General features: G+C 36.4%; 1 protein-coding gene across 1 annotated transcript in view; it reads left to right on the top strand.

Moving 5' to 3' along the window:
- Nucleotides 1-13,918, top strand: part of LOC121310439 (receptor-type tyrosine-protein phosphatase N2-like) — a 243,618-nt gene that overhangs the window by 212,205 nt on the left and 17,495 nt on the right. The window contains exons 14-17 of the mRNA XM_041243621.1: nt 505-699; nt 6,916-7,063; nt 7,682-7,755; nt 12,280-12,357. Of these exons, the coding sequence (XP_041099555.1) occupies nt 505-699; nt 6,916-7,063; nt 7,682-7,755; nt 12,280-12,357 (495 nt within the window). The remainder of the gene's footprint in view (nt 1-504; nt 700-6,915; nt 7,064-7,681; nt 7,756-12,279; nt 12,358-13,918) is intronic.

Genomic DNA, 13,918 nt, shown 5'->3' with positions numbered 1-13,918 from the left:
GGGATAAACAGCTGGCTGCTTAGTTCAGGTGACTGTTAATACAGTTTTACTACAGGTCATGCAGGTTCATGTTAAAGTTAGTTGGATAGTTTGCTGAAGGCCATTAATAGGTTTTGTAAAGAGGCATTCTGTGAAAATGCAGAACAGCAGCAATGGAAAGAGATTGGTTATGAAGCTATCTTAAAAAATGTGAAACGTTGTTGCCAATTCTAAAAATAGCAAGCTGTTTATCAATATATAGGCCACCTGTAAATATATAGAATGCTCTCGGAAACAACTACCTGCTGACAAATCATTAAGTACATTGATGCATATAATAAATACAGTTGATGCACTGCTTTTCATGTGCAAGATCAGTATATAGTGTGCGTGCTTGTCAATGCAAAGCATCTCAGCCTCACTATTTAGAAATAACTGCCCTGTGTTATTCCCTGTGAAGTGTAATGAATTCAAAGCTATTCTTACCCATTGCCACGCTCTCCTCCCCCTCCTGTCTTGTTTCAGGAGCTGTGCAGGCAGCGTATGGCAGTGAAGACGGCAGATCGTCCGGAGCCCCACCACACCTCCCGCATCAACAGTGCCTCGTCCCAGTTCAGTGATGGGCCGATACCGAGTCCCACGGCACGCAGCAGCACCTCCTCCTGGTCTGAGGAGCCGGTACAGTCCAACATGAATATCTCTACTGGGCACATGGTTCTGGTAAACACCCCTTCTCTCTCCCATGTGACGGCAAAGCCTTATGAATTCCAGTGAAGGGACTCCCAGTAGCATTCCCTTGGAAATCATTGTGGTGCATGGCCATTGTTTTGTTTTGATGTCCGTTGTAATAGACAGTTCCTCTAGAGCAGAGCTTGTTCAGCTATTCCAACATGCATACCCACGACGTCCTGCAGGTTTGCTGCTATTGATTATTGCAGTCTGCTCACAGGAGAAGTACAATCTTGATTTTTCTGTGTTTGAATGGGAGTTTGTCGCACGCTGTAATTGTATGATGTGTGTATGAGCAGTTGACAGAGAAAGCTCACAACAATTTCCGGAAACACAAACTACACTTCTGGGTCCCTTCTCCAGGTGATACTGAATCCTGATGTGAGCAGATCGTTGCACCTGTTAGATCTCAATCAAACGCATCAGTGAAAGCGCATGGGCCAGTATATCTATGCAAGCAGGAGGCATCCTACTGAAGTTTTATGTGACAAATGTTCCACCCCCTCCAAGCAGTGTCTACATTACCTTGACCAAGAAAGGGCTTGGTAGCTCCTATTACAATCACAGACCATCACAAAACATGTTTTTATCAGTTTTATAAAAGAGGGACCTGCCCAGTATTTGCACTGTTGGCTTCAATTGTTTCTTCCAGAAATAAATAAATAAACTGTAGAAGAGTGCATGCCTAATGTAAACCCAGCAGGTGTGGTCCTTATCTATTGTATCGCATCTTTGCCTCCTATGTACTTCTTTATGTTTAAACATTAGGTTGTTAGGAAGAATTTAGACACTGGTCCTTCATTATTGAAACAGTGCGTACCAAACTAATCGTAAATAAGGCTGCATTTTCTTCAGGGTTATCACAGATTTTACGATTTCCTTCAAATATATCCATTGCCATGAAATATGTAATTCCTCATAAAAATTCCCATTTCTAAAAGAATAGTGCAAATATACTTTTTTTTTATCACTTAAACATAAATTCATCAAATATTTGCCTTATGGGCGCACTTACCTGCTGCACTGCATCTTATTAAGGACCCAGGCAGCCAGCTTACTTTGCTTCCAGTAAGTAACTAGACACGAAAAAGACACTGGTGGCATCAAAAATTGGAAAAATTACTGAGGAAGAAATTGTAGAAAGGGATACTTTTTTTGTAGAAAGTGACTTTCAAGCTACAAGTTTCAGGCAACTTTGTTGCAAACAACTGTACCAAAGGACTGAAAAAAAACCTTAGAAAAATGGCAGAGAAAATGAATGTGATTTTTTCATTTTCTTTTTTTTTTTTTTTTTTTTTTTTTTATAGGTGGTACAGGCAAGTAAATAAGTGTTCATTGTTCCATTCCTGGTAATTAATGACCAGTTTGTCAGTAATGCCACAGGATGTAGTGGAGCAGCATGAAGTCGACAAAATTATTAAAACTATATTCCTTGAAAAAAAACGATTTACTATTATGAACCGTTTTAAATATAATATTGTGTTGACATTATAGTCTAATATTAGAAATTACAATTAAAAAGCCGGTTTGGTGCTGATTCTGAAGCATTAGTGTTCATGTTAAACTGCAGCTATGTTAACGGTGTGTTGATAGTGTGTGGTCATTTTGTCTCAGATAAAGGCTTTCATTTAATACAACTTAATAGTAATGGATAGAGCGAGTCCTACTTTTTGTTTGAACATTGCAGTTCAGCAGACACAGCTTGCAAATATTGTTACACAGATACCTATATCTGTTTGTAGAAAAAAAAAATCCTCACCTTGCATAATTTATATTTCTGTTCAAAATGATATAATATAAAAAACTATAACAATAATCACATTTCAACTTTTCTCTATTTATAATTAGTTTTACCTTCATGTTTATTTACACAAATAAAACAGAAAAACATTCAAGCCAACAATAACAAATGCAAAACAAAAATAACAAATTAAAAAAAAACGATGAGGGTAATGGCAAATATTACTAATACAATCGTAAACACATATTTAAGAATAGTTTATTTAATAAAAAAAATGTTGGTGAAAATTATGTGGACCCTAAAAAAAACTTTGATAAGAAATATAATCTGTTTGTTGTTGTCCATCAACATTCTATGTACAATTTCAACATGCTGTAGAATAGTGTCACTGAAATCTGACCCAACAATGGCTTGGTTTACGTGCATGTGAAAGGCGACTCTACAGTCATGACTGTGTGACGCTGTCACGTGAATACATTGTGAAAGAGCAAAAGGACGTCCTTTTGACAACAGGAATTGAGCTTGTGGCTCACGAGATTCTCACGTAATCTCCAGCAGAATGGCCGTACAAAATACACACACACAAAATGTACATTCATGGACTATTTTAACACTATAACTGCCGTGGTTATAGTCATACCTACAACCGCAGAGGGCAGTCATTATCACGGTACATTTTAAACATCATCAATATTAAAATGAAAGACAAACTGTCAGATACAACTCAAAAGTTTTATTCAAGCACATCATATCAAACATCTGCACAGCTGAAACGCTGTATTTAAATGAACAATTAAACATTTTTTATTTTTAACTTACCACATATAAAGCACTACTTCAAAAAATGAAAAACTATAATAAAATAAACATTTCAAAAGAAACTATTGTGTAAACAGGTGTAAGCAGGTTTATGTACATGCAAAACTGTAAAAACAAAAATAGTTTTAAATCTAAAACGAAAGTAACTTATGATTTCTCTTGCGTGTATGTGTCACTCGCAGCACAGAATCCAGGTTGAGCTGCTGCAGCCTGCAGTTTTACAGTTTTCTGATCAAAATGTTTCTGCTGAAGTGCTGTGGCTAGCTTCAAGGTAAAGTCTCTCCTACTGATATTTTACCAGGTGCATTCCTAGTACAAAATGATGGAATTGATGGCTGCCAGGTCCAGTAGAGATAACAAGAGGCTTGTATAAAAAAAACAAAAAAAAAAAAACAGAATATTGTAGATTATATTAAATATAAATAAAAACATGTATTGTAAAAGGCGGTTCTAGTGTTAAGGAAATTGAACTTTTAAATGTTACACACACACACACACACACACACACACACACACAAATATAAATTATAAGTAGTAAAACTCGTTCTTAGTAGAGATTGTATTTTATATAAGTGTGTGTGTTGGAAAGGTAACCAGACAAACAAGTAGCTAATGCGCGGCGTAATTCAAATGTGCGCGACAACACTTGGATTAATTTCTCTTGTTAAATGTTTTTATCGTCATGGTAACGCATGAAGCTGTCCTCACGATATTCAGAGTCGTTCTTTTCCTACTTAGTAAGCAGACACGTTTATTTCAATACCCCCTCCCCTAAGTGACTATGCATTGAGTAATCTGCATTGGTACGGGCGATTTTTTTTTCCTAAATCAGAACTGCATAGCAACGCATTTCCTGAAAAATACTGCGAACACGTTGTGAGGAAAGCTGTCATGACTTGGGTATGTAAACACAACAGCTTTCATTCCACATTTTCTAGCAGCATGTAGACTAGTGTCCCTTTGGCTTAGGGGACATTTCGCATGTCTGTTTTTATATTTATTTATGTTTTTATTTTGTTTGATATTTCACTGATTGCGAAAATACAATGTCTTTAAAAGGTGGACATAACAAATGAAATATTCTACAATTTAGCATTTACTGTTTATCAGCTAAGCACTTGAATATTTAGGAGCATTTGTTGTAAAGAGAAAATAATCAAATTTGAATGTGACAATTTTTTTCGGCTTTAATAGATGTTTAATCGTTAGATCTATGTCTTTGCACAGAGAGAGGGAGTGCTGAATGTAATATTTGTTATAAATACTAATGCATATTTGAGGTAGATGCTTTAGAAATGCTTATGGACAGCAAAGACAGCAGTGACCTTCAGAGTTCTGTTCAATGAAGCTGAAGTTATAAACCTGCATGACCTTTAGCGTTCGATTGAATGAAACTGAAGTTGTAAACCTGCTCCACAGCAGAGCATCATCCTCTGCTGTGAAGTAAGCCCACTTTTATTTCAGCTTGATTGCATTGATCTCTATGTTGCTATGTGAATAGAACGGGGGTGGATTTCACTCAAAGATCAAGACAGCATGCCATTATTCCCTCAAGTAAGCCAAGTATATCTAGTTATCTGGCTGGGGTAAAACTCAGAGCTGCACACATCATATTATTTATTTGTTTATCAGAACTAATCTCTGTTCATTCACAATTATATCCATAATATACTTGCAAACTCAACTTAACCTGAACACTAGTTATAGAATTTGTGTTAGCTACATTATTTTGCCTTTTGTTAATTAGGCAGTTTGACAAAAATACTTCCTGAAATTGCTGTTTAATTAGAAATAAAAAAAAAAGGAAAATGATTGTCTATTAAAAAATCGAAGTCACCAGGAAAGCTGCTGTGAAACTCTCATAAAGAGGTGAAGAATATGTGCTGGCATGGATAGTACTGCCTGTGGCAACTGTGATTGTTACGAAAGCATGTGCTGCTATCAGATACAAACACAATGAAACTCTTTAACAGCACTGAGCAAAAACAAAAGCTTCTCATTACAAAGTAAGTCTTGATAGAACAAATATGCATGCTTTGTGCAACTCCACATATAGTTACATGTACGTACTGCACATGTGCTCAATAGTGACGAGGGGGCCGACATATATACGAGTTATCACTGCTCCCCACGGAGGGGGCGATACCGAATATAAAATTACTACGAATATATATATATATATATATATATATATATATATATATATATATATATATATATATATATATATATATAGTTTTTTCATGTACAGCTTTATTTAATTGTTTTATTCCACTTAACATTGCAGAAAAACTTGTCCCTTTATTTAGTTGTTCTCTCATTGCCTCTTGTGTGCTTCTTTCTCCCACTTTGTACAGCCAGTAATGTTTTAAATAAATTTGAAACAGCAATAAAAAAAAAAGCACACACGGGTGTCCTTTCCTCCACCGCTGTACAATATTACAGCAGCCAGTTATTTTGACTTCATTTCATCTTGCAGAGCTGTATTCCATTTTGATTTTATGAGCACCTTTGGCAGCTGTAAACTGTTCGAAAGGGGATTAGTGACTGTTTGCCTGACACTCACTGATCGCAGCACCTCTTGATTGGATTGAAATAATCCTTTTACACACTGCAAATCTCCATTACTTTTGTATTAACAAAGAAGGGGGCAGTGGCAGGCCAATACAAAGCCAGCATTAGATAGATGTTGCATTGCATGATGGGGTCCACAGAGAGCGACTTCCAAAATACCATGCTAATTTCATAATCATTCATAGCTAGTTCATAATTTAATACATGCCATTGTAGATCACGCACCCTTAAGGATTAAAGGTTGTCACATCGAGTCCATGTTGTTGTGGTATTACAGTGTGATTATGAAGTGCTGCTTATCTGTTCCAATCAAAGTGGGGCTTAAAGAAAAGCATGTAGCAGCAGACCCTGCCTTTCAAGGAGCTGAAGTAATCTTTGGAGATGTGGGCATAATTATTACACCAGCCAAATCCAGCCATTTCTCAAAAAGATTGTAAAAAGAGAAATAGAATAGTGACATTGTAATCTCGATATAATGTCACTACGGTCAAGGGACCTAATCTCGGTGAAATAGTTTATTGAGCCTTGCAGTTAAAAGGGAGTTGCTATGGTCATGTTTTTTTTTAAGATCTTCACAAATATTTAAAAATAAAATACTAGAAGGAAAAGCTGGGTGGTTGGAAACATCTACTAAATGTCTTTTTGTAACTTTTCTATGACCTTTTTACAATGTTTAGAATAATTTCCAGTGGTTTTGAGTTGTTCCAGTATAACAATGTAATAGTTACATATCAGAATCCCCCCGGAATTAGCTGTGCCTGTAAATCCCTATTCCCATTCCTTTTAAGTACTTCCTGGTATTCTTTGGTGTTCCTGGTGAGGTTTGCTTGAATTAAGGTCACAGTCCGAGTCCATGAATGCCTTTCATCCATTGAAAAGAAACAAACAGGGATTGGCCAGCTAACCTCATACTTTCTGTTCAATTAATTATGTTGGTTGTATGAATGGGATGCTCAGTGGTTGCTCATGGCTCCATTTTGTGAGTTTGTTCCATTGATGTTTATTTTATTGTAATTATAAACACCTCTAGTTACTTGAATGGAATTTACATCTGAATTTCTACTTTTTCTCAGTCTTACATGGAGGACCACTTGAAGAACAAGAATCGCCTGGAGAAGGAGTGGGAGGCGCTGTGTGCTTATCAAGCAGAGCCGAACGTCGCCACAGTCGCACAAAGGGCCGAGAATGCTAAGAAGAACCGCACTGACAAAGTGCCTGTCTGTAAGTTCACGGCAGTTCACTACTTCAAACAGCTCATAATGCAAAGCTGACTGAAGCCTCTCATCCCTGCTATGGCTACACTTTACCACTGATGCCAGTGCGGTGAATGGAATTAATTACAAACCCTTGTTTTTCTATTACAAAATTTTTTTTAAAAATGATGAACATCAATTCATGTTGCAGTGCATAACTTTGCATAATTAACTATCACAGTATTAGAGTTAGCTGTTACCAGCTATCATAAGTTTGGAGGCAAATCTGAATTTGAACACTCAGATTACCATTATTGTTTATGACAGAAAGTCAAGCTTTTGCAATCAGCAAGGTGTAAATGCAGTTTAGTGGAAGGGTTAAAATGTTAAAAATGTTAAATAATATATTTTAGATTTGCAATATATTTATATATATCTTATATCTATATATATAGATATATATATATATATAATATATATAATATATATATAATATATATATATATATATATATATAGCCTGACTGGGAACTCTACCCCTCTTTCTGTCTTCACCCTCTTCGAAGGTCTTACATAAGAAAAGGAGAAAGAGATAAAAAATAATATTTAAGAAAGATGAGGTGGTAAATTATGCATTTATCTTACAGATGATCACTCCAGAATAACCTTGAAGGTTGAAAATAACCGTGGAAATTCAGATTACATCAATGCAAGTCCAATTGTGAGTATCTGTCTGTCTGCGTACTGAATCTCCATGGTTTGTATTTCTAACATTACATTGTCTTCAAAGGAGATTGAGTCAACAGAATTATACGCTAGCAATAGGACAGGCACAGTAAAGTGTCTGTATGTGATCTTTTTAAACTTGTGTTTGCCTCTACCAAGGTAAGACTGTACTAAACATGTTGTCCTCCATGCTGTGGTTATTATATCATATTTAGTTTCTGTCCATTGTGTCTATTGCAGTACCTACAGTATTTTGAAATATCATGAAGGCAGACTTTTGTTAAGAATATAGTTATGTCTGATCTTGAGTATACCTTGTTATTTGTCAGTTTTCTTTTTCTTGTATTACAGTGATATTTCAAGCCTGATTTTTATTTTAGAAATATACAACATATCGTGTGTATCACAGCCAACCAATAATTAAATATTGCATGGGTATGGAAATTCATCTCTCTCATAAGGAATGTTGTGGTCACGGCATATTGTTCTTAACTGCGTGCATCTATAAGGAAAAATGTGCAAAACCGGCACGATTTAACAATTTCACTATTTCTGACTGGGACAAGAAATTAAGACTGAAAACTGGAACAATACAAGTTTTCCTGAGATGTCTGGTAACCTTAATGATGTGCTCCTGTCCACCATGCCTGTCTGCTGTAGACCTTTAACAAAAAAAAAAGGAAAGGTTCTGTATAGTTTATTCCCCTATAGGGTTACATTGTAGATTTATATAAAATCCAATACTCCAATTTAAAATAAAATTTAATACATAATGACCAATGTTTAATTGATTTAAATGGCATACACATGTTTCAGCAAGGGGTTTCTGGTATTTTATTACCATTCAATGTTATTTTTTGGTTCCAATAATTAACCAGAGAACGTAAAGAATGAAAATATTATCTTGCTCTGAAATGCACATTTGTAAAAGTCAAAATGACAGGTACCTAAAAACATTTCAATTACCTCCAAAGCACAATTCTCAACATCTAACACAGAGTATGTGGGTTTTGAGAGTTACAAAAACTCCAAAACTACGATTAGAATGTTAGATAAAAACTAGGTTATAATTGTAACCAACAGAAGGAACAGTAAAGTCAACGTCTTCTTTCCAAAGTAAAAGCGCAAGGAAACAATGTGATAATAACTGTGCTAGCAGCAGCTGGGTGAAAGGCTGGTAATTACAGCACAAGGAGACCCTGGCTGTGCGGAACAGAATTGGGATAATTACATCTGTCACGTTTGTACTTAGTCCTCGTTAAATTCCAGGGAAATCATCCACAAGTAAATAATATGTCATCTTTTCTTTGGAATTAGGGGTTGTGGTAGTAAATGGGGATTCTGTTTTCCCCCTCGCAGGGAGTCAGAAAAACCCATCAACTGCATTAATATCTCAGCTTGCAGATTATTGAGTGTACAGATTGAGGAATTCCATTAACATAACCGTTCGCTTAAAGACATCAGACGCAGATGTGTTAAAACGGATTTAGTCACTGTCCAAAGTTAGGAGCTGAGAATTGAATGAGTGGAATAGCAGGGAAGGGCAGAGCAGGGCTGATGAATGGGCCACCCCTTATCCATGCAGAACGGTCCATCCAGACCTGTGAATACACAGGGATACACTCAATACAGAAAAAGGAAGGTGCAATGGGCTACCTGCTGACCACTTTCTAGAGAAAGGTGTTTAGGACATTAATGTATGTATAACTAATGTCTACTGAAATAGACTGTAAGTAGATCTGCATTGGTCGACCTCATACGTTGAAAGCCTCTTTCATATATTATTAACTACAATATCTATTATATGTTCAAATTGTATTCCAAAAAAAATCTTCAACCAAAAACATAATAGTCTGTAGAGAATGAGGACTCATGAAACTCTGTATGACGAGTAACACATCCACAAAGAAGGACTGTTGCATTTCAGCAGTCGCAAGTAATCTGCAGCCGCTATCAGAAAATAAAGTAATGCAGCACATGAATGTCTGACATGCAGCACTGGGTTAACACCTTGCCTCGTTTCCAAATGGCTTTTTATTTTGGAAAATGTATAGGGAGTAGTTCACATGTACTGTGGACAACAGATTTCAGCCAATAAGTAAGTCTTTGCACGTTTTCAGCAAAGCTGCAGCTTGCGAATGTGGTAAACATAATAATGAGTACTGAGGGCACAAACGTGTCACGGATTGCTTTGAAACTGTACAACAGCCAGACTTCTGCATTCTAAATGGATGCTATTGCACAGAATTATTGGCTAGAGCAATATAGCTCTAAGCAATTATAGGAAAGGCCAGATAAATCCAAATCTCACACGCATTAAATTACATTTGATGCAAAAGTTTTCTCATTGTTTTATATTGCAGGTAACGTATTGAGTAGACAGACCGCTCCATGTACCTGGGTATAATTTAGACCTAATCAAGGGCACAAGAGGAAACCTACCTCCCTGTATCAAGATTTGTTACATAAGGGATAGATTTAAAGTACAACTCATTCAATAATGTCTCACATTTTACCTGCAGATACCCGCATATCATTTAATTGACATTTTAGCACTTGCTGCTCCACATTTTTGCTTTAAGTAATTCAATTGTAATTCAAAGCCTAATCTTCTGCAGTATGTAAGCCAAAGCTAATTTAAACATTATTATTATTTCAAGCTGTATTGTAAAAGAAAAGTGTTGAAGACAATTTCATGTGTGTGAGATTTGGATTTATCTCATCTTTCCTATAATTGCTCAGAGCTCAACTGGTCTAGCCAGTGTTTAATGATGTTTAATGTGCAATAGCGTCCGTTTAGAATGCAGCAGTATGGATGGATGCCGTTCTGTTTTTATACAGCCATGACAGGTTCATGGCACTCTTTCTTGTTTTCCACAGAGGCACATTATAACTGACAGCAGGCAGTGGCTTGCTTATTGGCTAAAGCCGGCTCTTCATGGTACAGGGGAACTATCGCCAATACATTTTGGTTTTTAATTAGTTTTTCTACAAATATAATTAGCATTCATATAAATCATTGATGACTCACTTTTTTTTTTTTAAACAAATTGCTCAGTACGTTCTGTTCACTTGACAACCAAGGTAGCTCAGAAATGTAAGACTGATTATTGGCTGATTGAGTAAGAACATAAGAACATTTTCAACAAAGTTTACAAACGAGAGGAGGCCATTCGGCCCATCTTGCTCGTTTGGTTGTTAGTAGCTTATTGATCCCAAAATCTCATCAAGCAGCTTCTTGAAGGATCCCTGGGTGTCAGCTTCAACAACATTACTGGGGAGTACATTCCATTCAGTCACTGATAAATAAAGGTTCAAAAGCAATGCTAAATAACTGGTTTAATGATGCTGCTCATTATATCTGGAGGGACATGAAAACATGATCTGATTATTGCAGTGTTGCTTTAGTCCATTTATCAAATCATTTCAGTGAGGATATGGAAGGATCTGGGGGTGAATTCAGATTTTTCTAGTGGCAAAGTACTCTTAATGGCATTAAACTTAAAAAATGAAAATAATTGACTTGATTATAAATATACGGTATATTTGAATACATCTGTGGTAAAGGGCATTCAGAAGTGAAACTGAATATATATTTTACAGGGTTTGTTTAGTTTAAGAGAGGATAAAATAGGTTTCTTAACAGTTGGTGCTGTTTTGATTTAATAATACATTTTATATAGTGCCTTTTATAGTGGACCACCATCACAAAGTGCTTTACAAGATATGAGACTTGGGTGTGTGAACTATGCATCAGCTGCAGAGTCACTTGTAACAATGTCTCATCTGAAAGACCAAACTATGCATCAGCTGCAGAATCACTTGTAACAATGTTACATCTGAAAGACCGAGCACAAGGAGGTTAAGTGATTTGCTCATGGTCACACAGTTAGTCAGTAGCTCAACTGAGATTTGAACTGGGGACTTCCTGGTTATAAGGCTGTTTCTTTAACCACTGGACCACACAGCCTCCTCCTAAAAAATGAATTGCATTTTAGAAGTTCTCTGTACGGTACAAACTAAAAAATGACCAAGTAAACATATTCTTACAAAAATACAAACTATGAATTCTTCCTTGCTAAGAGTTCTGAGTTCTAATCGAGATGGATGTTGCTATTGGACCACCAGAACTGCACGAAACCTATATTTTGTGTAATGTTTCAATCGTTTGAAAATACAAGCAATGCTGGTACTTCAGAATGCTTGTTGTGCACATGTATGGACCTCTAAATGTTTTTGCTACAGTGTCCGTACATAACCATGCAGTTTACATGCTAACCTATCCCTGCACTGAAGTGAAAGTCATTTAGACATTTAGAAAGGCTGGTACAACTGTTAACCTTGCAGCCCCACTCCAAGGCTAAGACCCAGTATGACTGCATCTGTGGAAAGGTCTTGTTTATCAGACTTGTTTTAAAGTGCTGTAAACAGCTTTCCCAACTGTTCATTCAGGCCTTGGATAATCAATCATGGGGATACAGATCAGCTCACACATCTTTCTTCATGTTTCTCTGTCCAGATGGACCATGATCCCAAGAGCCCTGCATATATTGCTACTCAAGGCCCACTGCCTTCTACTGTTGCAGATTTCTGGCAGGTAAGAAAAATACAGTACAGCTTTGTATTATTATTATTATTATTATTATTATTATTATTATTATTATTATTATTATTATTACACACCATTGCTTCTGTTGTTTTGATTTGTTATGCATATGAACTCAAACCGCTGGAACTGAAAATCCTGGGAAATAGTAAAATTAGTGATTGTCTAATTTAATTGATGACTTTAATTAATTTTAAATAGTAAGAGGGAACACTTGGCCACACATGGTAAAATACATGATACTTTTTAGAAGTTGTTTAAAAGGCTTAATGAAAGCACAAAGTGGTCTAACATTTTTACACGAGTGCCTATTGTTTCTATATCGATGGTTACTGACAGAAAATTGAAATTCTCAGTTTTCATGCAAGTATGTATATAAAGGATATGAATGGCAAATCTTCAGGCATTCTAATAAATTCACATGCTACTGTATATAAATCATGTTTAGGATTTATATTTATTGATGTCGGACTGAGAACTAATAAAACGCATGCTGGTGATTTTGTTTCATTTTCAGTTTTGTTGATGTCGTCCCCTGGTCCCGTCCCCCTTCCCTCAATGCAGTGCTTTCATTCTGCAAGTCCATGATCCCCTTATCAAGATGCATGTCCGGCTCAGGCTGATTGCTCCTCCAGCAGTCTAGCCTTGCAGAACACTAGAGGGTAGAAGCCACCATTGCTGATAGAAAACCCATCCCATAACACCATTCTCAGCCTCTGATTTGGGCATCTCAGTAGTGAAGGCATTTTTGTTTCTGTAGATTCCAACACATAGTCAATTGCTCTGGAAAAGTGAATGTGACAGCCTTAAAATCTCTCTCTCTCTCTCTCTCTCTCTCTCTCTCTCTCTCTCTCTCTCTCTCTCTCTCTCTCTCTCTCTCTCTCTCTCTCTCTCTCTCTCTCTCTCTCTCTTTCTCTCTAAATCAAGAAATATACTGAATACATTTGTATCTTTATCTAAAAGGGTGTGCCATGCTGAATTGCAACATTGTCAGATTATTTTGAGGATTGGAGCTGAAACATGTATGCCTTTTAGCACATTTCTGCTTGACGCTTGTATAAAGAAGAAGAAAGCACATCATTCGTGATCCAGTTCGACAAGCTTTTTCTTTTTTTTTTTTTTTATGATTGCCTGAGCTATGTGTCGATGGCTTTGTTCACAAGAGGAAATATCCATTCCTGTCAGATGCCATCAGTCTATTGCCAGACAGAAGATACAAAGACATAGTAACACAGGATGATCTGTCAAACCTTCTAATCCAATATTTAAAATCATTTTCATTAAAATAGTAATGATCATTTTTAATTATTTTGTTGCACGATGTGCCCACTGTCGGTTTGTTTTCTGGTTTGCACACTGCTGTTCAGATTCCTGGTATATAGTGTGTACTCTATTAGTTAAGGGCTATTTGCAAAAGCCTTCCGTAGGATCTGTTAAGTATGCCACAACAATTAGGGTAATTGTATTGAAAAAATAAAGTATGATAAAAATAAGTGCAAGGCATTTGAAGGCTACGTATGAAGTGCGAAGAATCATAAGGAAGATTATACGT

Source organism: Polyodon spathula, chromosome 3 (genome assembly GCF_017654505.1).
Source record: "Polyodon spathula isolate WHYD16114869_AA chromosome 3, ASM1765450v1, whole genome shotgun sequence".
Taxonomy (NCBI): domain Eukaryota; kingdom Metazoa; phylum Chordata; class Actinopteri; order Acipenseriformes; family Polyodontidae; genus Polyodon; species Polyodon spathula.
Note: the sequence above shows the minus strand (reverse complement) of the source record. Positions and strands in the feature narration are given on the sequence as shown.